The sequence below is a fragment of the Asterias rubens genome, chromosome 7, assembly GCF_902459465.1.
Source record: "Asterias rubens chromosome 7, eAstRub1.3, whole genome shotgun sequence".
Taxonomy (NCBI): domain Eukaryota; kingdom Metazoa; phylum Echinodermata; class Asteroidea; order Forcipulatida; family Asteriidae; genus Asterias; species Asterias rubens.
This window is the reverse complement of record NC_047068.1, coordinates 15,133,376-15,160,831: the sequence shown is the minus strand read 5'-3', so window position 1 is coordinate 15,160,831 and position 27,456 is coordinate 15,133,376. Positions and strand designations below refer to the sequence as shown.

The following is a 27,456-nucleotide window of genomic DNA, read 5'->3' as shown; positions in this document are numbered from 1 at the left end:
CGTGGAAAATTACTTCTTTCTCGAAAACTACTCCACTTCAGAGGGAGTTGTTTCTCACAATGTTTTATACTATCAATCTCTCCCCATTACTCGTTACCAAGAAAGGTATTATACTAGAATTATTTTGAGTAATTACCAATAGTGTCCACTGCCTTTAACATATACTGACCCTTTAAGAAAGTTGAGATGGCACGATTAGAGAGGGGGGCTGACTTTGCAGTCGTGCATAACTAGACTTGAAAGATTAACAATCAAGTTAAACACACATCTACCATGACTGCATACTGTGTGCCTGGTGATCTCATGATCCAGGGTTACATTTGCACAAAATCCAGACAGGTTTTCTGGTTTTATTCATATTTTACGTGTACATGTAGTTATCTTTTGCTGGTATAGGAATACAAATTAAATATGCCTACTATTTTTATATCTGCAAGTCGTTATTTCATGCATATTGTTTGTATAATAAAGAATGCATGTAAGTAGTTATGACATTTGTACTTTCTCCCCACACACGTGCTCATTTTTATTTTTTATTTTAGGCACAAAAGTCTGTAGTACACGTACATGTATACTACATTAATACAAGGTGCTTCAACAAAGAGACACATTTTTAGACAGGTTTTTGAGGGGTTTCTTTTGAATTATAAAACTAATTTAAGTATTACCTTAAAAGGGTTTACAAGGTGCTGCAGCGCATTCAGCAGACACTGCCAGAAACACTAGGGTGGGCACCTTCTCTTAATAGCGGAAGGTATAACTGGTTTTTTGTACGGGCATTACATGATGCATTTGACTTTTTATAGAGCTGCTGAAGCACAAAAAATAGCTAAACATAACAAAATTAGGCTTACCTGAAAAGGTTACCAGCTAAACTACAATGTCACTCGTACATTTCGCGACTGGTATCCTGGTCATTGCTGCTAAGCAGAATCTGCTAAATGATTACACATGCTGAATGGAGTCCTTGACTTGGCTTGTTCGAAGTCCCGTACTGAAAGTGTACATTTTCAAAAAAGAATGACCCCCCACTACGAGCGAGAACCTGAGCTGAAGTGGTGGTTAAATAAAAAAGGGCTCTGACTATCTTTTGCGGATGTTGTGGACAATTTATTTATGTCTTGTTCCCTGTCTCGTTTTTTATTATACAGATTCACCCTGAGAATCCAGACTGGACGTGCTTTGAACAGACGGCTAGTCTTGAGGTCAAGTCGTTCTTTGGTTTCGAGAACACTGTTGAGAAGTTCGCCGTCAAACAGTATGCAGCAAGTCTTAAAAAGGTAGGCCTGAGAGGGGGGAGTCGCAAAGGGTTCCATTGCTCGTTTAAAAAAGATTTGTAGACATCTTCGGACATTGGTGGCAGCAAACTGCATACATATGTTACAGTGGTTTTTGCATTGTAAACTAGCTTGAAATTTACATTTTTTTTTTAAACAAATGCTGGTACATTGTAAGTCAACAGCAACCTAATGTTCTCTCATTTTTCGTATGCATATGACTGGCACAGACTATTGGCTTAGAATCAAAGAAATCCTGTTATCATTCATGTCATTACCTACATGTACACATACAATTTTGAAAAAGGTTTGTTGTTTGAGTTAGGAGTGTCACTTGTACAGACTTTTGTTTCGGATGAAATAAATCCAGTCATCATAACTGCATGTATTCTAAATTTGTTAGACCCACTGAGTGATTTTCCCTTGCTCTGAGTATACAGTGCTTCATACATATCGGTGATAGGGTCAAAACGGTTTATATTCTTTATCCCCGATGCAAAAATAATTGCATGTATTCTCTTGCAGGGTAAAGAGATCCTTCTGTACTACATCAATGAGCTAATAGAAGAAGGATTCGAACCCGGACCCACCTGGGCTGAAGTCCACAAAGACGATCCCATCCAGCCGGCTTCCGACCACTCTGATTCAGAACCATCGTCTCAGAGTGAGGATGAGACGGAGGAGGAGTCCAAGAAGAGGCTGACCCTTGAGGTGCCTCAAGCCATCAGCGCCAACGGTAAACACAGCGATGGACACCATCACCGAAACCACCACCACCATATTTATGGTAGTAGCGAGAGAGCAAATGACACCCCATCGACGTCTGGGCTAAGAGGAGGAGAAACAAGCACAAAGGTCCATATGAGGAGGAGGAGACTCGCATCCAGTGCAATGGAGAAGGGTGCGGTGGGAGGAATGGGATCAGAAGAAGGTAAGCAATGGGGGGAGAAAAATGACCAGTCCATCTCGAGTTATATGTGTGGGTCGAGTTAGTATCTCCTAGGACTAGTCCAAACTTAGGACTAGTCCTAGTTCTTTGTGAAATCGACCCTGCACATACATGTATACATCATTGGTAATCGTCAAAGACCAGGTTTTTTTTTTTAATAAAGCTGTTCTAAAAGTACAAATAATGCTTGACAAATTTCTTTACCAAATCAAAAAAATTGTCACAACAATGTACACTCAATGTAATTTTGGCTGGTAAACCATTTCTGTTGAGTGATATTTTTCTGTGCTTAGCAAGTTTTATGAAATTGGGCCCATGGTTTTACCCAGAGTTTTACGGGCATATTCAACAGGAATCGAACTCAGGCAAAAATATTTCATAGGAAGTTTACCATCATCATCTTGCTTTCGTGTGAATTATGTGCAAATCTTGTTTCTTTAAACTTGCCAATGTTTTACACACATTTCAACCATAGCAGTGTCCATGGCTTTTGACTTCGGAAACAAAGCCCAATTAGTGTCTAGATGTTTGGAATTTATTTGCACTCCTAAAAAGGAATGCTGCAAGAGAGCAAAATATACAATTTAATGAATAACATGCTAAAAAAAAACAATAGTGAATAATACCCATGTACATTTTTGTTTTCTTATGATATTTTGATGAGTTGATGTAAATTCCCGCAGACCTGTGAATTTGGTTGCCATGGCAATATGATTGCGCACTCTTAAATGAAAAATAGCCACTGTGGATTTATTCCTGATCAGTTGAGCCTTTGGGGGGTGGATACAATTAAAGGCAGGGTTATACCTTTCAATATCACTCACAGAACTAATGACCATAAAATCATACATGCTAAAGGGCACTTGAGAGTTGTTGTTATTATAAAACATTGTTATATAATATAAAGTAAAGTAATGTACCTTTTGCACAGGTAAGAAAGAGGTAATTTTGCACCAATGCTTCAGGCATGACTTTCCCATGTATCTGAAAGCACACTATTCTAGGCAAGAAGAGTGTTTCTTTCTTTCAACAATTTCTTGCAAAAGTTTTGAGAAGGGTAATTTTTGCCCAGAAATTTAATCTGAGAAAGGCTTCAGTCTCAGGCATTTGAAAGGACACAATTCTTTGCTACATTGTACAAGGGTCTTTTTTCCTACAACTTTGATGATCAATTGAGCACAAATTGTCATAGGTTTGTTTTATGTTGGAATACACCAAGTGAGAATACGGCAAGCGTATTTCATCGTTAAGCTACAATGGGGGACCTTGTTGCACATTCACCATGGATTTGAATTGTTGCATTATTCATTTGCTTTAGACAGTAATTCCTGGCAGCACCATTACAAAAAAATCACATTAAGCACAAAATTTACCACTAAGGATCTCTATCAAACTGCCCAATATGCAAACTTGTAAAACCATGTTTGGAAATATTTTGTGTAATGGCATGTAAAAATGTATATGTATGCAAGAAGGTTTTCCTCCATGGTTCATCTAGGACCAATCAACTGAATTGGATTGAAATGAATTGAATTGAATTTAATTGAATTGAATTGAATTGAATTGAATTGAATTGAATTGAATTGAATTGAATTGAATTGAATTAAATAGATCCTTGCATAACGCGATACGCTACATGGATACTGAGCTCATGGGCACGTTTTTACACACAAAGAACAGCTATCATCCAATCATTCGCCCCCAGTGAGGGGGCTTTTTGAGCGTGTGACGACACATGCAAGGGGTCTATTGATACCAAGTATTTTTTTTCTTTTTTTCTTTTAAATATTTACAGAAGTCTCTAAGGTTGACGAGGATTACATTGAGCAGTATCTTGGTCCATTGACATTGCTTCAAGAAAGCAGACTCATTCAACTCAGAGAATGGCTCAGTGAGACACATAAAGGAAAGGTAAGCATCAACGATGAAAACAAAGTATTTGTAAGAGAAATATATTGTATTTTCACTTCACTGCTTGTGCTACACTTAAAACCCTGTTCATGTGTGTTGTGTTGTAGTTTTGCCTTTGTTTAGCCTTCGAGAAAGACTCTGCTAGGGTCAAAATGTTGGGCCATTAACTAAGTTTTGCAGAAATATCTTCATTAAGGTGTCATGGCCGAGTGTTTTAGAGATTCAAACCCAAGCTCGGGTATTGTCAGCAGCAGAGTGTGAGTTCGAATCCTGGTCATGGCAGTTGTGCCCTTGAGCAAGGCACTTAAAAACTATATTTAGCTTAACTATTTACACGACTCTCCTAAAGACGTTGCTCTGTGATGTTCTCTCTTTCCTTAAGAAACTTGACGATTAATACCAAAAATTGAAACTTCTACAGTTAAGTTATAATATTACAAACATCGTCATTCACAATGAGTTAGGATTAATGTCATGGCTAAAAAATTGATCTACAACAGGTATCAAAACCCTTTAAGCGGATTCGACAGAACTATCCCCTCTATTGGAGAACCCCATCTCCCTCTTCCGTTCTTCTCTTCACCCTCACGGCATGCCTCCCGATAAGATAACAGCCTGGTTGAATAATTCATCTTCTAATGGTTTCAGCATCACCTGCTAGGTGAAACCAACTCAATCTGACATTTACTGGGCATCCTTGGGTAGTCCCCATCGCTCTCTGGATGGGCTTCATGTCTGGAATAAATGCAGCGTGCAAATTCAACACTTCCTCTGTGCCCCCCCCCCCCCCCTGCTTGCGTCAACTGTGCGCTGCATGATTTATTTTATAAATATTAAATTTGTTGTTTTGTTTCCATAATAGGTTGAATTGGTTAGGTATTTTTGTTTCGTGAATAATTGCAGATGGGGGAGCATATAATTTGTTTTGCACAATTTTGCAAAGAATGATGTACGCATGAGATCATTTATCAATGTTGTTGATGCAATTTACTGAGTGTGAAAGGGAACTTCCTTCGTGCTGAATTTTCAATGACACCCCAGATCACCCTCCCACTCCCCCATCAAAAATGATAGGGAATTCAAGAAGTTAAAATAAAACATTTACTTTAAAAGGTAGGGGCCATTCAGACTAGATAATGACAAAAAAATTGGGAAAAAATAGACCTTTGATCTCTAAAATATCTGGTTCATTTAAGGAATTATTTCGTTATTCAGTGTATAGATTATAATGCTTATGAAGCCATTTAATTTTAAAAACTGGATGGCCCCTAAAAATGTACGTTAAAAAAAACTTCAAGAAAAAAACTCTAGCAAAAAAGGGACAAGATGCTGATGCATTTAGAAGAAACCCCAGAAAAGTTTAGTATGACAAAAACGTGTATACACAAAAAAAAACGTTGCAGTAAAAACAAATTATAAGATATTATTTCCAATAACGAAAGCAAGATTAATGATTCCCAAGATTAGTTCACACTCTGCACGGAGCGAAATAAACATTTCAGAAGACAATTTGTCATTTCTATTTGAAGTTGTGGTAGATGCATAATTTCAGTAGTGGTTAACTTGAGACACTTTACTCTGCCTTACATAAGTTCCTTGCCGAGGTGTGGTGGGGGGGGGGGGGGTGGTTATTGATCCGTGGTGAGATGTGATAATTCAGTACACGGTGTACACGTTATTAATGTTGATGTTGTTGGAAAGAGGAGCGGGGTTCTCAAATGTCAACGGATGTCACATAGGGGGCTTTTCTGTATGACGTCACTGTCATTGATGTGTCTTTAGGGGCTGCTAACTCGGCAGATCTGGCACACAGAGCTTGTTTATCGTGTCATGTTGTGAGGTGCCTGGCAGTAAGAAATTACAGCCAAGAGTGTTTGGCAGGTGTTTGAAAACAGTCGTGTTGAATTATGTTGAGAAGTTTGTTTCCAAGATATTTATTAGTCGATGTAGGAAATTAAACTCAGCATAGGCAGGCCTGGAATTTCATTTTGGAGAGGGCACAGCCATTTTGCATTTTTCAAAGGGCACTTCTATCATTGGAAATTCTATGGCAGGATTTTGATGGTATACTTTTAACCAAAGAAGGGGGTAACCCTGTGGCAACGTGCCCCTTGTGACCTTCACTTTGAAGTGGCCATGGAGCCGTTTTTGTAACCAATCGTTAACTTGTCCTCACAAGAATGAAGCATCAACCCTGCAACAGAAAAGTAAATTTTAGCAAACAATCTTATTTACATATTATCAATGGAAGTGCAGTAATTTGTTTATATGACCTTTCACTTGTTTGAGTAATGTTCAAAGATTGCCCTGGAGAAAACCCTCACAGCCTAACATCCATTCGGCCAGCCTCCTGAGCCCTGGATCCCCACAAGGTTTTGAGATGGAGGTTCAAGGCAGTGACAGCAACTTGGATTTTTAAGACGCACTTAAGTTGCATCAATTCAGGGACGTGGGACTGAACTTGTATTTGACTAAAATCGACTCGGGACTTGACATCAGACTATAATCAGATAGTGTCAAGGATTCGGCATTCGGCGGAGACTTAAAAGCTTCGTTTACAATTACAATTCCTTGTACTTGAGTTTCTCATGCTTGATTTAAAATTAAACGACTCACAAGTTCTTATTAAAAATCTCCAAAATCTAAATCTGAGAAACTTTACTGTCAGTAACATCTCTCAGATTGTGTATTCCACATTATTCACTCTAGATTTTCCGCTATATCACAAATGTGACTACCTTTTACCATAAAATTGCCACATGTTAGTGTACTACATATATAAGTATAAACCACAAGGGAAACTGACTGGGTAAATTTTGAAATGATTTTTGGGGTTGAACAAAGAATTGACTAGAGTGGGATTCGAACCAACGACCTCCGGATTTATGTGCCGGCGCTCTACCAACTGAGCTATCTAGCTCCAGCCCTAGCTCAGTTGGTAGAGCGCCAGCACCTTAATCCGGAGGTCATTGGTTCGAGTCCCACTCTAGTCGATTCTTTGTTCAACCCCCAAAAACATTTATATAAGATTAAATCAATCGAATGGTTCCAAAAACCAAAGATATAGTTTCCCTTTAAGTTCTAAAAAAAGAAAAGAAAAAACAGAGGGATAAGTGAAATATTTGCAATTAACAAAGTTTCCTTTTTGAAAAAGAATGGTCTTCAAGAGCTACTTAAACGTAGACTTGACTGTGGAAAATACATGATTGTTCTGGCAATGCAGAAATATTCCCATCTTATTGTCCATTATTGTCTGATGGCTTGAAGCACTATTCCTGTATCTCTCATAAAATCAAGTCCCTTTGAAGTGTGGCTTATCTCATTACAAAAGAAGAAAGAGTAAGGAACTTTCTGAGTGCAGCTTAGGGCTTTTGTTAAAAGAGTAGTGGGTTAGTGCTATTCTGCATATAAATAAATAAACAATGAGAATCTTGCCTGCCTGTGTATTATGTACAAAAAACAGTCAACTGCATATTTAGTTTCCAAGTTTGTTTCCAATGGATTTCTGCATATGTTGTAAAAGTGCATTTATTTCTATGGTTCAATTGAAAACCAAACATGGATTAAATTGAATGACCTGTGCTTGTGGTTTCCTAGAAAATAATTGAACAATTCTTCTAAAGATGCTCTTTGTTTAATAATATAACATGGAAATGATAAAAATAAGAAGCCATTTAGAAACGCGTCTCACTGTAGCACCAAAGTGCCACTTCGAGTATGAACTTCATAGTCATTGGGTAGTCAAGTTTGCGTAGTATTATCTTTACGCACCTTCCATCTCTAGGACCCGGGTTCAAATCACGCTGTGGCACTGTGTGGATTAGATTTCCAGACCCTACCCGACTGCGTGGGTTTTCCCGTGGAATAATTCTCTGGGGTTTTCCTCCCACATCTTAAACGTGACATTTCCTTCCTTGTCTTCCTTTATTGGGTTCTTGTGTAGCACAGTGATTAGGCCAAGTAAAACAAAAAACATGTTTCGCGTCCCCGCCCGCTTCCTTTTTACAGGCCGCCTCCTTTTTTATTTTATTTTTTATTTTATTTTGTTATGCACATTATTATTATTATTTTTTTTAAATAGGGTTATTTTAAATGATCTCAGCAAAAACAATCTGAATGTCTTGTCTGAATGCCTCGACTAAATTGTTTCATTTATGTTTTGTGTATTTCAGCAGTAGAAAAAACAATGGATATTTGACATTTTAACAAAGAATGGCGGCCATCTTGATATAAAAAATAAAAATAAAAAGCCCCTCTTCCTCCTTTTTTTGAAAAACCCGGACGTGAAACATGTTTTTATTTTACTCGGCCTTAAGTTCTCTTTTCGGAGAGTCCTTGGCTTCACAACCAAAAGAAATAAAAGACAATATTTGTTTTATTTTTACCAATCCTGTATAATACCTTGAATAAAACACCTTAAACAAAAAATAACATTTAAGAAACAAATTGAAGAGAGAGAAGCCATAATTTCAAATGTTTGTCTTTCAAATTGAATGAAAACCTCCCCCACACTACTGTGCTGAATATCATAAGAATAAGGAAGTTGGGAAGTAGTGAGCGCATAATTTAATAAAATCCCCAGTTGTGGTGAACAGCACACAAACATTGATCAAATTAAAGCCAATTTTTTGGGCATTGCCTTAAGCCAAGCTGTTTCCTAAGCCTCATAAATAGAACATGAATGTTAAAGCACTATACATTCTGGTAAATAAGACAGGCTGGTTAAAGGAAAACTACATTTACTTCATTTCCGTCCTCTAGCACGCCTGAACACACACACAAAAGCAGCCGCTCATTGGCCAATCCTGTGCGCGGCGCGTACAAACCTGTGCGTTTTGATTGTTGGGTCATTGTTTTACCTCTATGATGGCAGCTGGATGACGATGATCCACCATACACATATTGAGCAATGGCCTTGTGATTTGGACGTGTAGGGGAAGGATCTTTAAGTCTGTGGAGGTGGATCTTAATATAATGCCCGATGTGAAGGTCACGGTTTATCAGATTCCCACACCTTGGAACATGAGTCTGCCACTGGCGCTGTTGTTTAAAGCCATTATACACTTTCGGAACATTAAAAAAAAAAAAAAAAGTTCACAGATTTACAAATAACTTACAGGGTTTACAGAAGGTAATGGTAAAAGACTTCTCTTGAAATATTATTCCATGAAATGCTTTACTTTTTGAGAAAACATTAAAACAATTATCGATTCTTGACATCGAGAATTACGGATTTATAGTAAACACATGTCATGACACGGCGAAACGCGCAGAAACAAGGGTGGGTTTTCCCGTTATTTCCCCCCGACTCTGATGACCGATTGAGCCTAAATTTTCACAGGTTTGTTATTTTATATGTAAGTTGTGATACACGAAGTGTGGGCCTTGGACAATACTGTTTACCGAAAGTGTCCACTGGCTTTAAAGCTTACAAGTACCATACTTTGCATCGTATCACTGTGTTGGTACATTCTATAAAACATGTAAATTTCACTTACTAACACAAAGATGACCATGACCCAATTTATAAAGCTGTTAATCAGAAAATACTGCAGAGCAAATTTCTGTGATTTTCATCTGCCACTAAACCAAAAGGGGGAGGGGGGGTTCAAATGTAAAATTCAGACAATTTGAAGAGGATAATAATATGTTCGCCATAGCAACAGTGATGTAGATTACTTTTTTGTGCTTTTAAAAGCAGCTCTATAAAATTGGGCCCGGATTTTATCATTTTTAATTACCTCGAGATGTATATGGGATTAACTAAAGACCAATTTATGACCTAGAATCACATAAAGGGCCATGAGTTCCACTGCCCTGGTATGGGCTTAATTTTAGAGAGCTGCTCAAGAGCAAAAAAGTAGCTAAGCCTAACATAATTATGCTTAACAGCATAAGGTTACCGCAGCCAAAATACCATGTCACATGCAAAATTAAAGACTGGTATCCTGCTCCTTTTTGCTAAGCAGATGATTTTTAAGTGATTTGAAATTTGGCCCTGGTCCCAATGTCTAGCTAAATTCAGACATTCTACCAAGCTAATGGATGTAGATGCACCCTTTACCGTGTTTACACCAAAAGTGTTCTTGTTCCCGTTTCTCAGCCTCATGTTACTGACAACATGACGTATACATTAAGTATTGATGAGGAACCAAAGTCACACTATCTTTTTTTCCCGTCATCTTACCCTCCCCCCTCTCCTCTTCTCTCCAGATGCCTAAGGACATGCATCTGCTTCGTTTCCTGAGAGCGAGAGACTTCAACACAGAGAAGGCCCACGAGATGATCACCGCCTCCCTGGCCTGGCGGAAACAACATCAGGTGGATAAGATACTCAGTACATGGGTGCCACCAGAGATTCTACTCATGTCATTTGCAGGGGGATGGCACTACCATGACAGTGGTATGTACTCAAACAGGCCATCTTGTGTCGGATTAAGGCCATGTCACATGAGGCAATTTACTGGCAACCAGTTTGAGGCAATCTCCAGTAAAAAAAAAAACATTTTCAGGGCTTGAATTTGACACTGGACTGCAGGCCCGAGGCCAGTGATTTAAGCCCCGGGCCAGTGATCTCATAACTCAACAAGGTCGGCAGTCTCATGTTTTTCAATTGGATGATAATATCTCTCTTTGTGATGTCTTTAACGGAAAGAAATGATGTTCAAATGTTGACTTTAAATTTGGTAATTACAATTCTGTTGATTATCAAATATACTAATCCATCCACAAGTGAGATAATCTTCTCCTGATGCTTGTTCAAATAAAACAAAATAATTGCATGTTAAACTCTTTAGACAGTTCTTTCTTCTGAAGATTCTGGTCTGATAAAAAAAATCTGGTCCAGTAAACATTTTGAGCTACAAGCCCTGTGGTCTTGTGGAAAAAATTCAAGTTTTCTCATTGTCTTCTTGGGGATAGTTGGGTTACAGCTCAAAGACTGCCCTCTTGTGTTGCCAAAGTGTTCCTTGTGCATACAGTGCAGGGCCCAATTTCATAGCGCTGCTTAACAGTAAGCAAATTTTGTTGCTTACTGTAGCAGAATAATAGACCGATCCAGTAGGCTCGCCCATGACGCACGTGTGAGCAAGAACCTTCGTTGCGTTGTGATTGGTCAATACACAATGGGGCGGAGCTTAATGGATCGGTCTATTTGCTAAAGGTGTAATCGTATTTCACAGGTTAGCAGAAAAATTGGACGGATTTGCATTGTGACGTCATTTATTTTGTGCGGTAAGCACCAGACTGCCAGAAGGTTAGCTTGCCTTTTCAAGTGCTACCGTTAGCAGCTCTATGAAATGGAAATCGCACAGTAAGCACAAAATCGGCGGCTAAGCAGCTTTATGAAATTGGGTTCAGATGGTTGCATATCTACATGTAAGCTGCCACTTAAAGGAACATGTTGCCTTGGATCGGTCGAGTTGGTCTTTGAAAAGCGTTTGTAACCGTTTGTTATAAAATGCATATGATTAGAAAGATATTTTAAAAGTAGAGTATAACGATCCACACAATTATCACTCGAAATTGCGTGGTTTTCCTTTTACCTCGACTAACAGGGACGGCCATTTATGGGCGTCAACGCACAGTAAAAGGAAAACAAATTTGTGTGGATCATTGGATTCTACTTTTAAAACCATGTGCATTTTATAATAAACGGTTACAAACGATTTTCAAAGACCAACGTGACCATTAAAATTGCCTTGTGTGACAAGGCCTTGAGACCAAGATTGCATCGTAACTCATGTTACTCCGACGACTGGAATGAATCTGAGATGGCGCTTTCAAAATGATTTATTGATTTGACATGTTGAGAATTTTTATGATCAATTGCAAATCTCATTAAAGTCATAAAGGCCTTTTTATCACATGAGGTGCTGTTTTTATAGTAATCTAGTAGAGGCAACCGGTTGCGCTGTATGCAATAGCAGTTCAGGTCCCGGTTTCATCAAGTCTGTGAGCATAAAAAACTAGCTAAGCACAGACAAATCTTGCTTAGCGTAAAGCGTTAACAGAGCCCCAAAATTCCATAAACTTTACATGGTAACAATGTAACCACGGGTGCCCCTCTTAATTTATTGCTTGGCAAAAGAAATTTGCCGAGCAGTATTTGCTGCTTTGAGCTTTATGAAGTTGGGCCCTATTTCAGGTTTCAATTCATTTCAAATGACATTTGTATTCATTTCATCCCATCAGGCCGAAATTCCATCCGAGCCGTGGTAACCTGTGCTTTTGCTGTGGTGCCCTGGTGCTTTTGCTGTGGTGCCCTGGTGCTTTTGCTGTGGTGCCCTGGTGCTTTTGCTGTGGTGCCCTTTGCAAAGTTCCAACACAAATTTACATTTGCCTCATAGAAGTGACCCTAACTGAAGAAAATTGCTGTGCTCCTTCAAGAACCAAATTCAAGACCTGCTGCCATCAACGTTTTTCCACCCAATACGTCAAGTCCTCTGAAGTTAACTTGGCAATTCTGCCGAGATAGACTCAGATTCAATGCATCAATCTTGATTCTTTCAGATGGGCGGCCCCTCTACATTGTACGGCTTGGTCAGATGGATGTGAAAGGTTTGATCAAAGCGGCTGGAGAAGAGGCTATCCTAAGACATGTGAGTAGTGGATACAATTAGGTTAAGTGCACCAGGGGGGCTTTAGCTGTGTTTCATTACGTTCATGTTTTGTACATGTAGAGACAGACTACCAGCTGAAGTCAATATGTTTCTGTGGCTGTTTATTGTGGGGGACCGGCTAAGCAAATTCTGCGATGAATGATATTTTTTCGTCGCTTGACTAGCTGGAGGGGGAATAACACCTTGGGATGAGTTTGTGACAAGATACTATATTAGCCTTCGAGATAGACTAGGGTTGAAACGTCAGGCCATTAACTTTTTTTTTGCATTTTAAGATATTATGCATCTGATGCTATCTGTGTCCCCATTTGTTTTGTGTACATGCAGTACCGTTTTCCTTGTATTCTTATGTCTTTGTCCTTATAGGGAAGGGAAGAAAAAGGATTTGCTTTTCGTTTTTCCTACATGTTAATGTCAAATATTTATTATCTACTTACATGTTCAAAGTGCTGTGGTCTAAATGAAATGGCACTATATAAAAACCCATTGTATTGTATTGTATAACCAGATTAAAGGAACACGTTGCCTTGGATCGGTCGAATTGGTCTTTGAAAAGCGTTTGTAACCGTTTGTTATAAAATGCATATGTGTAGAAAGATGTTTTAAAAGTAGAATACAATGATCCACACAAACATGCCTCGAAATTGCACGGTTTTCCTTTTACCTCGTCGACAAACACGGTCGGCCATTATGGGAGTCAAATTCTTGACTCCCATAAATGGCTGACCGTGTTAGTTCGCAAAGTAAAAGGAAAACCGTGCAATTTCGAAGCAAATTTGTGTGGATCACTGTATTCTACTTTTAAAAGACCTTTCTAACCATATGCATTTCATAACAAACGGTTACAAACGCTTTTTATAGACCAACTCGTCCGATCCAAGGCAATGTGTTCCTTTAAGTTTTCATTTGTACAAGTTACAGTGTATGTTTAACTGAGCAATGTTGTATCACTTTATATTGATTGATGTTGACATGAATGTATCAAGTGTGAAAAATGAAAAATATTGTAGTTGCTAGTGAGCGCTAGAGGTGAACAAAAGGGCTGGTTAGGGTTATAGGAAGGAACTCGTACAGTTGAGTATTGTCATGAGCCATTTGATCACGATGGAGTAGGGGTATCATTTTTGTAATATGAGGTTTCGACAGAACAGATGTTGCTCTAATTAAATATAAATGTTTTATGAGCTGTAAATTATTAAGATGTTTTCCTTTTTTATTTTCAAATGAAAAGGACTGTGGGGCTGCTGGGCAATTCGTTTAGAACTCTTTCCCTACTGAATTCGACCCTTAAGAGTTTGAATATTAACTCTTAAGAGACCATAGCAGCCGCAAGGGGCTTGTACCAAAATGCCTAGAGTGGGCCGTTGTTTGACCTACTTCCATGCACATAAAGAGGTCAAAGTAAATGTCGTGTTGGCAATTTTCCAGTGTAGTATTTTAACATTTCAATTTCTTAGCTTAGAACTTAGGTTTCTGTTTCATGTGATTTCTGCTGACATTTTATTGAAACCTACCGTAGTGAAAGAGGTAGGGGGCTGCAGAATTTTTCAAATTGTTGTTGTTTTGTATGATTGGTTAAACAAAATATGAGACTTTCTCCAGCGTTTATACTTACTGGAGGCTGGTTGATCTTGTTTGTCCTCGTTGTCTAGGTCTTGTCGATCAATGAGGAAGGCATGAGGAGAACAGAAGAAGCCACAAAGAAAGCTGGTCGACCAATAAGGTATGGGTAATGTTGGACGATGGGCACAAACATTAGATAGACTTAACTATGAAGCATGGAACAAAAGTGGTCCACATATTAAAAGGAACTTGAAACACTTCGTTGACTTTCAAACATCCACACTGTGTTTTTGATAGTGTTGAAGAATACGAGTTTCCTTCGGAGTGCCCACAGAGTGACTGCAACACAGGGCATGTGTGTTTGTGCTTGTCTAAATCTTATTTTTTCCCACCGCAGTTCGTGGACATGCCTAGTGGATTGCGAGGGTCTTTCAATGCGCCATCTGTGGCGACCAGGCGTCAAGGCTCTCCTCCGCATGATAGAAGTGGTGGAAGCCAACTACCCTGAGACGATGGGCAAGCTTCTCATCGTCCGAGCCCCGAGGGTCTTCCCCGTCATCTGGACCCTGGTGTCCCCTTTCATCGACGAGAACACAAGGCAGAAGTTCTTGATCTACGGGGGAAAGAATTACATGGAGCATGTTGGTGGTCTGCCGGACCATATTGAACAACAGTATATTCCTGACTTCCTGGGAGGGGATTGCTTTGTGAGTATTAGTGTTGCTTCAATGCTCATGGCCGAGCAGTCTAGCTCATCGAACCCAAGCTCTGGTGTTTGTCTGCAACAGAGTGTGGGTTCGAATCCCGGTATGAAACTTGTGCCTCTTTAGTAAATTGCTTTTTAAAAAGTTGAGAGGTTATTGCAATTCTGCTCTACCAGTCAGGCTCCTAGTGGATGATAACCATGTCTAGATATATGAAGGGGGTAACCCTGTTTCAGCCCTAGGAGTAGGTGGCAACGTGCAAAAAAGCAGCTAAATGATATTGGGTCCTTCTTGATTCTAGTCATCACCTACAATTCTAGTCCAGCGGTCAATAATGTAGTCATTTCCACATGTACTAATTAATGATGTACCTTACCTCTATCGTAACAGTGTGATATCCCAGAGGGTGGTCTGATCCCAAAGACGTGTTACCGCTCCATGGAGGATCTTCAGAATCCAGATGAGCTACCACTCTGCTCAGAGACTATCTACAAGTCTGCAACGCTGCAGAAAGGGCTCCCTCAAGAGGTAGGATATTTCACCATCATTTAATTCTCTCATTTTTTATTTTTTTTATTTTTTTATATTTTTTTTAATACAAAAATAATATTATGTTTTGTATTATACAGTCGACTCCCGTTATAACGAGGTCCGCCGGACTGGCCCATTTTCCTCGTATTATCCGAACCTCGTTATAAACGCAGCGCGCTAAATATAGATACACACGTCATCATTGTGCATGCACACAACACGTGTACGTGCATATACATTGTACACAACACGTGTACGTGCATATACATTGTACACAACACGTGTACGTGCATATACACTTGTGTTAGCCTGCACGGAGCTGTTTGCTTATCAGAACAGCTATTACGAGCATCTTGTACACAAGAATATCATTGCTAAATGTCTTTTATTGAGTGATTAATCAGGGAAATGTAATATTTTGTACAATTTATGATAACAATATAGCAAAGAGATGTCAACTTGCCGTTCAGAGCAAGTGGATTCTGCCGCGTAGCGCATGGTATGAACATGATGCATGCACTGAACGTTCATTTTCGTTGGTGATCGACATGGAGTATCATGATAACAGCATGTCAAGCGTGGGACACCAGCGAGATGTTTCTGGAGTTCCGTTGCACATGGACTGAAGGGAGTGATGATTGTATAAAGGAGCTTGTTTCAGTTGTTTGCCGTTTCATTTTTTAGCTGTTCCGATCCAGTTGTTTTGTTTCATTTTTCAATTTCTCCTTTTAATTCTTATAACAGTATTTAATTCATTCAATCTTTGTGTATCTGTGTCTTTTAAAATAATTTTCTTTTTGATTTATATTATTGATTTAATAAAATCTTTGCGTATCTGTGTCTTTTAAACCATCTCTATCTTTTGATGTGATTGAATTAAATATTCCGGACGGGCAACCTTTGTTTTTTTCTTTCTTTTCTTAAAAAAAAACATTTTTTGAAACGGGGGAATCTTCATTCATTGAATTGTTATTATTGAATTAATAATAATATTTTTAATTGAAAAAGGGGCTCTACTAAAAAAAAAAACTCGAACAGCGGTGACGTTTTTGAAGTTTTGCATGGATGATACGAGCAAGGAATAATCATTAGAACCCCCAAATACTGCCGAGTGCGTTCGCCGACATGAATTTATTAAGTAAGCGGCATGTTTTTATAATTGAGAAGGATTGTCGTCAGTGACTAAACCGTTGGTGGTTTTGAGCCACGCGCGTGATTTAAGCCCTCTATTGTCTGCTTTGGTAAACCAGTCCGTTGAATAGACTGGTGGCACTCTACGAGCACCATGCAATTATCACCTCTATTGTATTGATCATGGGGTTTAAGGGCTTCATGTCATTTCTCAACCTTGACGAAGGTAAGCTCTTTTTACACACTTATTCCAGGCCCTCGCTACAAACGTCTGAAAACAATACATTTGGTCTCTAAGGGACCGCAAAATTACCTCGTTATAACCGTGTTCTCACTACTTCCGTGCTCGTATAATCCATATTTTAATGCATTGAAACACGCACGGGGCAGTTCGGGACCGGCAAAAAACCTCGTAATAACCGGAACCTCGTTACATGCGAGCTCGTAATAACGGGAGTCGACTGTATATCCAGTCATTCTTTTACATCACATCAGTGCAAGTATTGTATAATATTGACAAAAGAGGGAGGCCGCCAACATAAGCGCGCCTTTGCATGCCAGCAGCTTGAATATGTTATAGCTATGTCCTTTGCAGTTTAGTTTCTTAGTATTATTCTCCAAAATTATTATGATTGCTGTTACTACAACAGTCACCAAGTGTCACCAAAAGTTCTAACCGGATTGAAACTATTTCAATGACTTGTACTTTCTTGAGTTAAAAACCAACGGTTCTTTTGAGAACCACCCCAACTCATTAGAGATAGTCATTACATGGTGTTACCGCAAACATTTCCACCATGCAAAGTTTTCAAATCCTACTTGTATTTTCTGGTTAGGTTGTGGTTCACATAACGGACATGCACCAAGTTCTGACCTGGGATTTTGACATCCTACGAGGGGACGTGGTTTTCTCAGTCCTGATGTCCAGACATCCGCTGACCGTCCACAAAGAGCCCATGGGTCCCATGGGACTGACCAATACCGTGGTCATTGATAAGTCCATGGTGTGTGGGGTGGACTACAGGCAGGTGGAGCTTCCGCTGATTTGCAGGGCTGGAGCTAGCATACAGGTTGGTTACCTTTTTTTTTTATAGAATGCTATTGAGGTTATGTTCCGGTCCTAATTTTTAAAGTGCTGTTTATCAAATGGTTTGGGCTATCAGCGCCCTGTAAGGTGCGTTTTTCTTGGGGCTGTGGCAGGGTGCTAATCAAGTCTTGTACTGTAACCAGGTAGTTGGGTAAAAGCAGTTTGGTTGGTGAAGTTGTTCATTCAGAATTGAGAAGTCTCCTGAATTCTGAAAATCTACTCCGTCGTACATGTAGTAGAGAAGTAAGCTTGGGCGATTTTGCTTTTTTTAACCCACGATATATCATAAAAAAATATCGCGATATTCGATGATATTGTTTACTGTTTTTTACCAAGAATTTGATTTTAAAAAAATCAAGACGAAATGTAATCGTTCAAGAAGTTATATCAGGATTGTTGATAATATCATGATATCGACAAGCGTATAGAGAAGTCTCTTGAATTCTAAACAAAAAGCCTACTCTGCGGCAGTAGAAAACATACATGTAGCAAGACAAGTTCTCAAAAGAACATAATCTACCTAGCAAGTAGATATACACATGGTTAAAAGTAAGAAGACGATCAGAGCATACTGATCGAAACGTTGACCCCCAGTTCTTTTCAGAACCAACACTACTCAATAAGTGATGTTCACATGGTGTTACCGCAAACTTCTCGTAGTTATATTTCCACCATGCAAAGTTTCAAATCCTACTTATACACATGGTGTTACCGCAAGCGAAATATATATTGATACCTCACCATGCAATGCCTTAAATTCCATATTTAATTGTTTTGTTTTGGATTTTCTTGTGTGTCTGTGATTCCTTCTTTTAGGGTACTCACGTGTGTCAGGCGACAGGATGGTATATCCTGCAATGGAAGTTTTACAGCAATGCTAATCAGACCAAAGCAGACCAGGCGAAGGCCCATCAACAAGGCAAGGGACATCACCACCACCATAAGTCAAAGGTCATGTACTACTACGAAGTCTTATCCCACGAAGATTTCAGGTGGGTTGACAGTTTCTTGTCATTTTTTAATTTGTTTAAATGTGTTATACAGGAATGGTAGAGCGGACAGAATAGTCGCAGACAGTGTTCATATCTTGGTTTATCAACCATTACATGAAATAACAAACCTGTGCAACTTAAAGCTGATAATCCATCATGTGAGTCAGGAAAAATGGCGGGTTGTGATTTTGTTCAGCTCCCCTCCCAAAACAATCAATAAAAGGTCTGACAAAAAAGGTCCACATCCAGTTAAACTTATATGTAGTGGAGAAAGAAAGTTCCATACAAGACCAACAATATTGAAAACAAATTGTATGGGTGAATTTGGTTTCCATGGCATGTCATGGCTGAGCAGTTAAGAGCACCGGACTCAAGCTCTGGTGTTTCTGATCAAAGTTTAGTTACATCTAAATGTATATTGACACATTGAGGGAAAGGTTGTCAGTAATCCAACAGTAGTATTATTCTTCTGTCCTTCTTGGGGTGACTTGCCATACGTTTCAATTATTCAAATTTTAACCAGTGTAAACGGCAGACATCACTAACATTGTTTTAATTGGTAATTACTCAAAATAAATTAGCATAAAACCTTACTTGGTTACAAGTAATGGAGAGTTGTTGATAGTATAAAACATTGTGAGAAACAGCTCCATTTGATTTCAAGACCTGGCGTTTGATTTTGAGGTCTAAAAATCAAGCATCTGAAAGCACAGTACAACTTGTGCACATGGGCCTTTTTTCTGCCATTATTCTCTTGCAACTTCGACGACCAATTGAGCTCATATTTCCACAGGTTTGTTTTATCATGCATATGTTGAGAAACACCAAGTGAGAAGACTGGTCTTTGAAAATTACCAATAGTGTCAGGGAAAACAGTTATTTTCAGTCTATCAACACAAACAAAAAATACTTTCATTTTTGGTTTTTCTTTCCTTGACAGGGGCTCGATGAGCAGCTTGAAATCTGGCCACAGCGGTTTCTCAGCACTGAGCATCAGTAGCACTGGCTCCAGCAAGGCCAGCGCCTCAAGCTCCCAGGTGTCCCGGTGACAATCACATCGCCACGATTCTTAGCTCTTTTAAAGAAAAAAACTGTTCCTATGAAAACATAGCACACTTCAAAACGCTGTCAATACCCTCAGAACGACCCCCGTTTATAACCAAGCAAACTGTTCACTGTTCATCCTCTTGGACCAATATCGGACACACTCCACCTTCATTCGGAGTGATTTCCCACCCCCTGGAAAAAAGAATGACTTGGAGGAGCAGGGCATTCCCCCTGGAATGAGAACGTCACGATGAACATGTGCTGTAAATCTAAACACAGGATTTTGTATATTTGTGTGTATGCGTACTACTGCCGCTCTTTATGTGTGTTTCAGTCCGACAATAACCTCAGTACCCGAACATTGTGGCAACTTGCCGCATGATCGAAGTGAATATTGTGGCTACTGGCGTTTCAAGTCGGCAGTCTAAAATGTCTATGCTATCTACCTGGCAAAAAATGCTAGAGTGTAGTTGGGCTTTTCTCTATGTTTCGAGGAACCCAATGTATAGATGTAACACTTCATGAATCATCTCATTACTGAGTTTAGTCCTGCTATCAGGACTTTGTGCCAAGATATTTCCTAAAAGCTCAACGCTTGCCAGTAGCTGCAACTACAACCTCATCATAACGTATAAAGCCAGCCAGAAGTCATTGGCCAAACTATGGCATCGGCAGTGACTACCGCCGGATCGCTTAAAAGGACTATTCTTCAAGGTTGTTGCTACAGCCAGCAGTCAGAGCCAAAGACGATTGATTCAGATATGACCTTCTCCTCTACTGGGGGTCATGATTGGTGAGGTCAAACAAGTTCAACGCCTTTAAAGTCGACACCCATAGACTAAATTTATAATACTACATTACCTGCTGGAGTGTTGGTCCAATAATACCTTCTTATCCCACCATTATGTATAGCATAATCAAAGTAAAGTTCAAAGTTCACACAAGACGGTAGAGCAAATTGGAACGTGAGAACCATGCGCTTGTAAACTATCCCCAAGTACACGGAGACCTCTTGTGAAGTTCAAACCGCCTTCCAGAAAAGCGGTTTATATTCTTCACATTACTGGAAAGCTCTGTTAAAGAAAGAGGCTCATATAACACATCCTTTTTCATCTGGCAACTCACACCTGTTATCTTCATGTGATTCCTTTTCTAAACAGTGAACTTAAATGGATCATGCACAAACCAGTAGGCCTGCTGACTGCCCCAGGCAGATTAAACTGCTCATCCAATAGGTTTAATGACCTAAGTAATTCAATGTTAACTCACCCACTCACTAAAAAGGATGTATACATGTACTTTGGAATTTTTGTGGCAAAACTTTAAAATTCTTTAATGGAGCTTTCCCATAACGACCAGTGTGAACTGAATCATGATGTGTAAGAACATGACCATTTTAAACTTTTCAAATCACAAAAAAAAGTCACTGCCTACATATTTGTGACAGTTAAATACCTTTTCACTAAAGACACTCCCACTACACCAACTGCTTTACAAAAATGCACTTACGCAAGACGGGCATGTAGGGTTTCGCCCCTTGATGATGAATCCAGTGTACTTGCACCACCATCAACAAAAATACGCTGTGAAGCTCTCTTGATGGTGGCAGCTTGCTTACACTTTGTGGGACTTCAACAAATTTGATTTTTGTCCGACTTTTGCGCCTAGCTGAGATTCCGAATGGTCGATTCTGATTGGTCTATTATACGAACCCTTTATTTTCCCGGTGCAGTAAATGGAATTCGTTTGAGACAAAAGGGGTTATAGTCTGTTGTTTTGAATTGCAATTATTAATTGAAATGATTGTGTAGTGTACATACTATCCAGTAGTTCTCAGGGCATTATTATGTATTGCTACCACCGAGAACGAATCAATCATGTATCATGTGTTGACGTTCTACTGTGTGTGGTAAAACTAATTTTCAGTGTGTGGCTAAAGGCAAGTCACACTGCAGCGATAACCAAAACGATAACAATCACGACGCAAAGATAATGCATTCTATTGGTTGAATTGCTCCACGCAGAATACACACACGCTAATTCAACCAGTAGACGGGTGGCATGGTGGGCTTGTGCGTAAAGCGCTCGTCCTCACACCAAGGTGACCCCGGTTTGATTCAGGGCCTTATGTGCGTTGGTTCTCTGCTGTGTGTCGAGGGTTTTCCAGACCATCCGGTTTTCCTCCCTCGGGAAAAATCAAACACTTTCGATCTTGGCTGTGCTCCGTGGTCATAGTGGGTTGATGTGGCTGGCAGCCAAAGGCGCCCTTGCATGCCTGCTTCTCGAACATGTTGTAGCCGCATTCTTCGCAATTCACCTCTTGGCTGCGAGTAAGGATGATTAGCCCCCCAAATTATTTATTTATTTAGTGCATTCTCTTTGCGTCGTGATCGTTTTCGTTATCGCTGCAGTGTGACTCGGCCTTAACATATATCAAGTAAATGAATTACTAGGGGTCCACTTTCTAAGAGCTGCTATTATGCAGGGACAATTTTAGCTAAGCACAAAACAGTTGTGCTTACTGGAAAGAGGTTACTAGTCAAACTACCATGTCATACATTGTAACAATGGTGACTGGTTCCTTCATGAACTTTTTTGCTTAGTGAAACTTATATACAACATTTTCTGCTTCAACAGCTCTACGAAATTTTGCTTTTAATTTGATTTTACAGCTAAGCTAAAATATAACCTAGCTAAAATAACTTAATGAAAAGTAAGCGGGGAGTCGTCTCTCAACACTTTACATCACCTTGCCGTTGAGTTTGAACCCTGAGAGTTTATCTTTTGCAATCGTTTGTGCTTAGCTGGACTATGAAATTAGCTGCTTGTGGTTTAATAAAAGTGTTAAACATTAATTCCTTACAAGTATTTGCTATCTGATTGCACTTTTCGTGAAAAAAAAAAGTGCAAGTGGTAGTTAATTAATGAATCATTCATCGAGGTACTCTAAAAGTTTATTGTCATCCATCATCCATTTTTGGGATGTTTTCTGACAGATTTTAACAATACTAATAGGCCTTTAATATTACACACATCTATTGACGCTCTAGTTATTTATTTTACTTCCAATGGGTCCTCTTCCAAAATCATTGCTTTGGTTAACTTTAGCTCTGTGGGGAACTTCTGAAGCCATGTGCTTTCAACAAAGAGGTCTCGAACCATGGCGTAAACAAAGGTCATCGTTCAGGTCTGACGAAGTTTCATGCCCCTAAAAAAAACAAAGATGGCCACTCAATGTACAGAAAAGGTTCCGACTCTCCAGTGGTCCCAGAAAAAAGTTGAATGAAATGTGACAGCTTCCCTTGTATGTAACTGACTATGTCAAATCCAATGAACAGTCTCATTCATACAATGAAATGTGATTAATTATTTTTTTCTTAAAAAGAGCTAGGTTTCGTGGCGAGTGACAGCAACATGATCACTTGCTGTCACTGTGATTTCAGTGGATCGTGTAAATTCTGTTTAAAGCACTTTTTTTATTACTATTGATAATATAAGGTAAAACCCAACGTTGTCTTCCATTCATTTTTATGTTTAATAACTCTAGGTGTACGTAGATGGTAGCATCAGAACGTTGATCAGGGCCCACTTTCATTGCTCTGCTTAACACCGAATTTTGTGCTTGCTATCAGCATTTTCTGACTGTGCAAGCGTCAGAGTTATGTGCAGCTGTGTAAGCAAAGAATGCCTAGTAACGGGGAGTATGCACGCGCACAAGCAATAGGTCCCTTCTTACACGTGAAATATGCTTGATGTAATCGCTGAATTCCATTCTTACATAAGTGCCGATTCTCTGCTTCCGGTAAGCAGAACCATGAAATTTAGCCCTGCATGTTGTAAAGAGTTTAGTAGTTCAAAACTGTATGTGTTATGAGTTCTAGTAATCACAGATGATCTTGTCTGATTTAACTTGTTTTTCTTCTGAATGGTGTCTTAGATGTAAGATCAACTCGGCCATGATTTACCACAAGATGATCATTCAATATTAAATTGGATACCTTTTTCACTTCAACTTGGTGAACTTTGTAAAGAAGAGCAAGATGGGACCTTATTCAGTGTAAAGGACTCTAAAGTACAACAGTTTATTGTTATTATTATTATTATTAAATGCCATTTGTAGATGCTCATATTACAACACTTATCGATTTTTTATCACATGTACTTTAGGGGGGTCTTTTCTGAATACGGATATTTAAGTCTTTGCTGATACTGCTGCACTGGTGTACTACAATGTTAAGATTGGGGTTGTTAGTTGTTAATAAGTCAGGCACTCTGACCATGATGTCACACCATGGCCCTGTTTCATGGTTCTGCTTACCACCAAATTCTGCGCTTGATGTGCAAGCGAAGAATGCCTAGTGACATGGAGTATGCATGCGCATGAGCACAAGTTCCATGCTAAGCTGTGAAATCCGCTGGTAATGGTGGCACCACATTGGTAGGCTCACTCTCTTTGAATCAAGATAATGTACAGTATTGGTATAGTTGGTTTATATGCTGCTTAATCAAAGATATTTTCACAGGTTAGTTAATCTACATTTATTTAGGATTCAAACAATCAAGCGGTTTTAAAAACCAAAGGTATACTTTGCCTTTAAGCTCCTGGGTTGTTTTCATTTATGCAATAATATTTGTGAAGGGAAACTTGTCGTTGTTAACCCTTATGTGTCTTTGATGATTTAAATGGAAATCACAGCATTGGTTTCAGAACAGATTTTCGTTTTAACCCTCGGCTCTACTCTCAAAGAAGTTTCATCAGAGGAAGAGGAAGGTTTTTAAGAACCATGTGTTAAGAATTTCGATGTTGTAAAAAGAAAGAACTGGGTGAGATAGGTCTCAACATTTTGAAGACTGTGGTTTGAGCCTCATGAAGTAGACAGGGTAGATGCTTACCACCATCTGCAAGTCTACTGAATAGAATTTGAGGATTTGGTTAAGGCCTGTGCTGTGACTTTCCTTTAATTTGTCTCTCTATGCCAATGTACAGATTGTATGCATTAATATTTATAGCCATTCATACAGATGGATTGTGTATACAGTGTGTGAGTTGTGTGTTTATTTCGGTTGCAATTTGGAGTTCATTTCTTACACTTTTTCATATTCTGTTATTCCATACCCATGGGTTTTATTGGTCTGGAGGATAAATTGTTATTAGGATAAGTTTTGATAGGGAATACTAGCGAGAAAATGTGTTGTTGATTTGTGATGTATTTTGGTTTTTATTGAGACACAATGTCACCTATATGCACAATGTTATAATAACAGCGAACTCACAGAAAAAGAGGTTTGTAGTAGAATGGAATAACCTCTACATGTTATTATGTTTGATCTGCGACCATTTTTATCAACCTTGGCCCATTTTCACAAAGTTGTTTAGAGCAAAAAATACTTCTCAGCAAATTTCTTTCCTAAGCAACAAATTTAGTAGGGCACCAGGCGGAGCAATGGCAACTATATATAAAATGTTGGCTGGTAGCCTGTTTCTGTTAAGCAAGACCATTTGTACTGACAGGCTTTATGAATTGAGCTATGTACAACAGGGGAAAAATTGCTGGATTGATTTGTCAAGCAATTGTAGCATACCTGTAGGACCAGTCACAAATATATAAATTACATAGTATGTTTTCAGGTAACCCATTTCTGCTGCTAAGCAATATTTGGTGTTGTCAAGTTTGTAAAATGTTGAGTTGTTACACTGCCAGCTCATGTCAGAATCAACACAACTCAGAGAGTTCCATGGTTTAAATGCGAACCAATCTCATATTGCACCCTTTCAACATCAACCTTTGACTGCAAATTTGTTAGAGTTTTTTCTTTCTTGCAAGCACACGGCTTTGCTTTTAACACATGTGCTGCATTTCAGTGTGTAATTATAGATGGAGAAATGAAAAGACAAAAAGTCAAGGGATGACATTGCACAAATCTATTTTGTTCTTTTAAAGCTAATGTATGTATCTAGCTTTATGGGTTTTGATCTCCGCAGATATTCCTAGAAAATAGACTTCAAGTTTACAGGTATAAAGGCAAGTTCTGTACATATCAAATAATTATTGTTAACATTAAAGTACTCTCATTCTGAGGTATGTAAATTGTACTATAGATCCAGGGGGGGGATGTTTGAATGCAGGCCTAATATAAATACATTGTTGATTATAATCATGAGAGAGAAAACAAAATGTTGTTGTTGTCAATAAACTCTGTGTAATATCCAAGGCTGCTGGCAGCCCGATTCAGTATTCAGTCGGTGAGCGTAGGGAGCCATTGTAGCTGTCCCTACATCAAATGAAAAGAAAAATCACTACAAACTCTTAACTAATAAGTCATTTTGTGAGTTAGAGTTGAATTAAGTGTGGTACAAGTACTTGCTGGATCAGAAGTTGTTGCTTCAAGTTGAATTCCTCAAACTAGAGAGACAGTATTTACGCCACATGATTCGGGGCAAGCATTTGCGTAGTTACGTGAGAGACACTGAACGCCCATACACAATTCTAAATGAATGTGTCTGGCAAAATGGAGTTTGCTCATCTGGAATTTGCTATACAAAAGCTAGCCCCCGACTTGTGTGACATAGCAGCTGTCTGTGTAGTCTGATGAATTCAAATTGAATTCAATTCGAATTGAATTCAAATTTAGGCGGAAGGTTGGTACTAAGCAAGTCAATTACTACACTTAAATAAAATCTAACTTGCAAAAGGCTTATATGAAAGCGGTAAAGTATAGTGTTGTACACTAATTGAGACTTCTCATCATTAAAGTTAAGTTGATCTTTGTCTCCGCTGGCTGGATGTGTATGGTTACCCACGGTGATAGGGAAGTAATATATTTGATAAGATGTTACACATATTTAAATTTAGTTAAAATAACGGGCTGTTGTTTCACAGCTTTTTCACAACTGCAAATTTAAGTCAAAAGTTGTAAGCTTGATATTGTAAAAAAAAACATTTGTTGTTTTTATACAGTGTTTTAAAGCAAGCTGATAAATTATATGGTGGAAGCCTCGGCCCAGTTTTACTAAAGCAGTGCTTAGTTAAAGGTACGATCACAGATTGGTAATAACCCACCAAAAATCATGACCTTTGTTTAACCATGTTTTACTAAAGCAGTGCTTAGTTAAAGGTACGATCACAGATTGGTAATAACCCACCAAAAATCATGACCTTTAAAAAGTTCTTGTTAAGAAGCACAGTAGCGGTTGGTACTTTCATTATTTCAACAAATGGTTGGTAAAAGTGCGGCTGCTTAACATGACTTCTCCTGTGTTTATCAAGTTGCAGATTAAACCAGGAACCCTCGTACTAAAAAGTTTTGTAGTCAGAAAACACTTGTGTATACACACATTTATTTTAAATTCCCTGTATTAAATCTATTGATAAATAAATAAGTACATCGTCTATCCTGATGTCTTAAAGAGGTTTCTACACATTTCAGGAAAATTTAACAGGATTAAAATTAATAACAAAAATGTAAAAGGAAACGTACAATGTATAACCTGTCAGTTCTATGACGTAATGTGAGTGACATACATGTAAGCCCGGTTTATACTTCCTGCAAATGTGATACAAATTTTGGTGTCACATGACTGTTTTCGCAAAATTCGTACTGTGTTCGCATTGGCAGGAAGTATGAACCAGGCTTTAGGGGAC

General features: G+C 38.8%; 1 protein-coding gene and 1 non-coding gene across 2 annotated transcripts in view; one reads left to right on the top strand and one right to left on the bottom strand.

The window, feature by feature from the left end:
* Window positions 1-21,952, top strand: part of LOC117292541 (SEC14-like protein 5) — a 47,680-nt gene extending 25,728 nt beyond the window's left edge. The window contains exons 4-14 of the mRNA XM_033774632.1: window positions 1,152-1,280; window positions 1,803-2,208; window positions 4,022-4,137; window positions 10,351-10,540; window positions 12,649-12,737; window positions 14,411-14,481; window positions 14,719-15,028; window positions 15,416-15,553; window positions 17,524-17,757; window positions 18,591-18,766; window positions 19,707-21,952. Of these exons, the coding sequence (XP_033630523.1) occupies window positions 1,152-1,280; window positions 1,803-2,208; window positions 4,022-4,137; window positions 10,351-10,540; window positions 12,649-12,737; window positions 14,411-14,481; window positions 14,719-15,028; window positions 15,416-15,553; window positions 17,524-17,757; window positions 18,591-18,766; window positions 19,707-19,815 (1,968 nt within the window). The 3' untranslated portion in view covers window positions 19,816-21,952. The remainder of the gene's footprint in view (window positions 1-1,151; window positions 1,281-1,802; window positions 2,209-4,021; window positions 4,138-10,350; window positions 10,541-12,648; window positions 12,738-14,410; window positions 14,482-14,718; window positions 15,029-15,415; window positions 15,554-17,523; window positions 17,758-18,590; window positions 18,767-19,706) is intronic.
* Trnay-aua lies at window positions 6,985-7,057 on the bottom strand. Its single transcript has one exon. It is a non-coding gene; the product is annotated as a tRNA-Tyr (tRNA).
* Window positions 21,953-27,456: the final 5,504 nt, after the last annotated feature.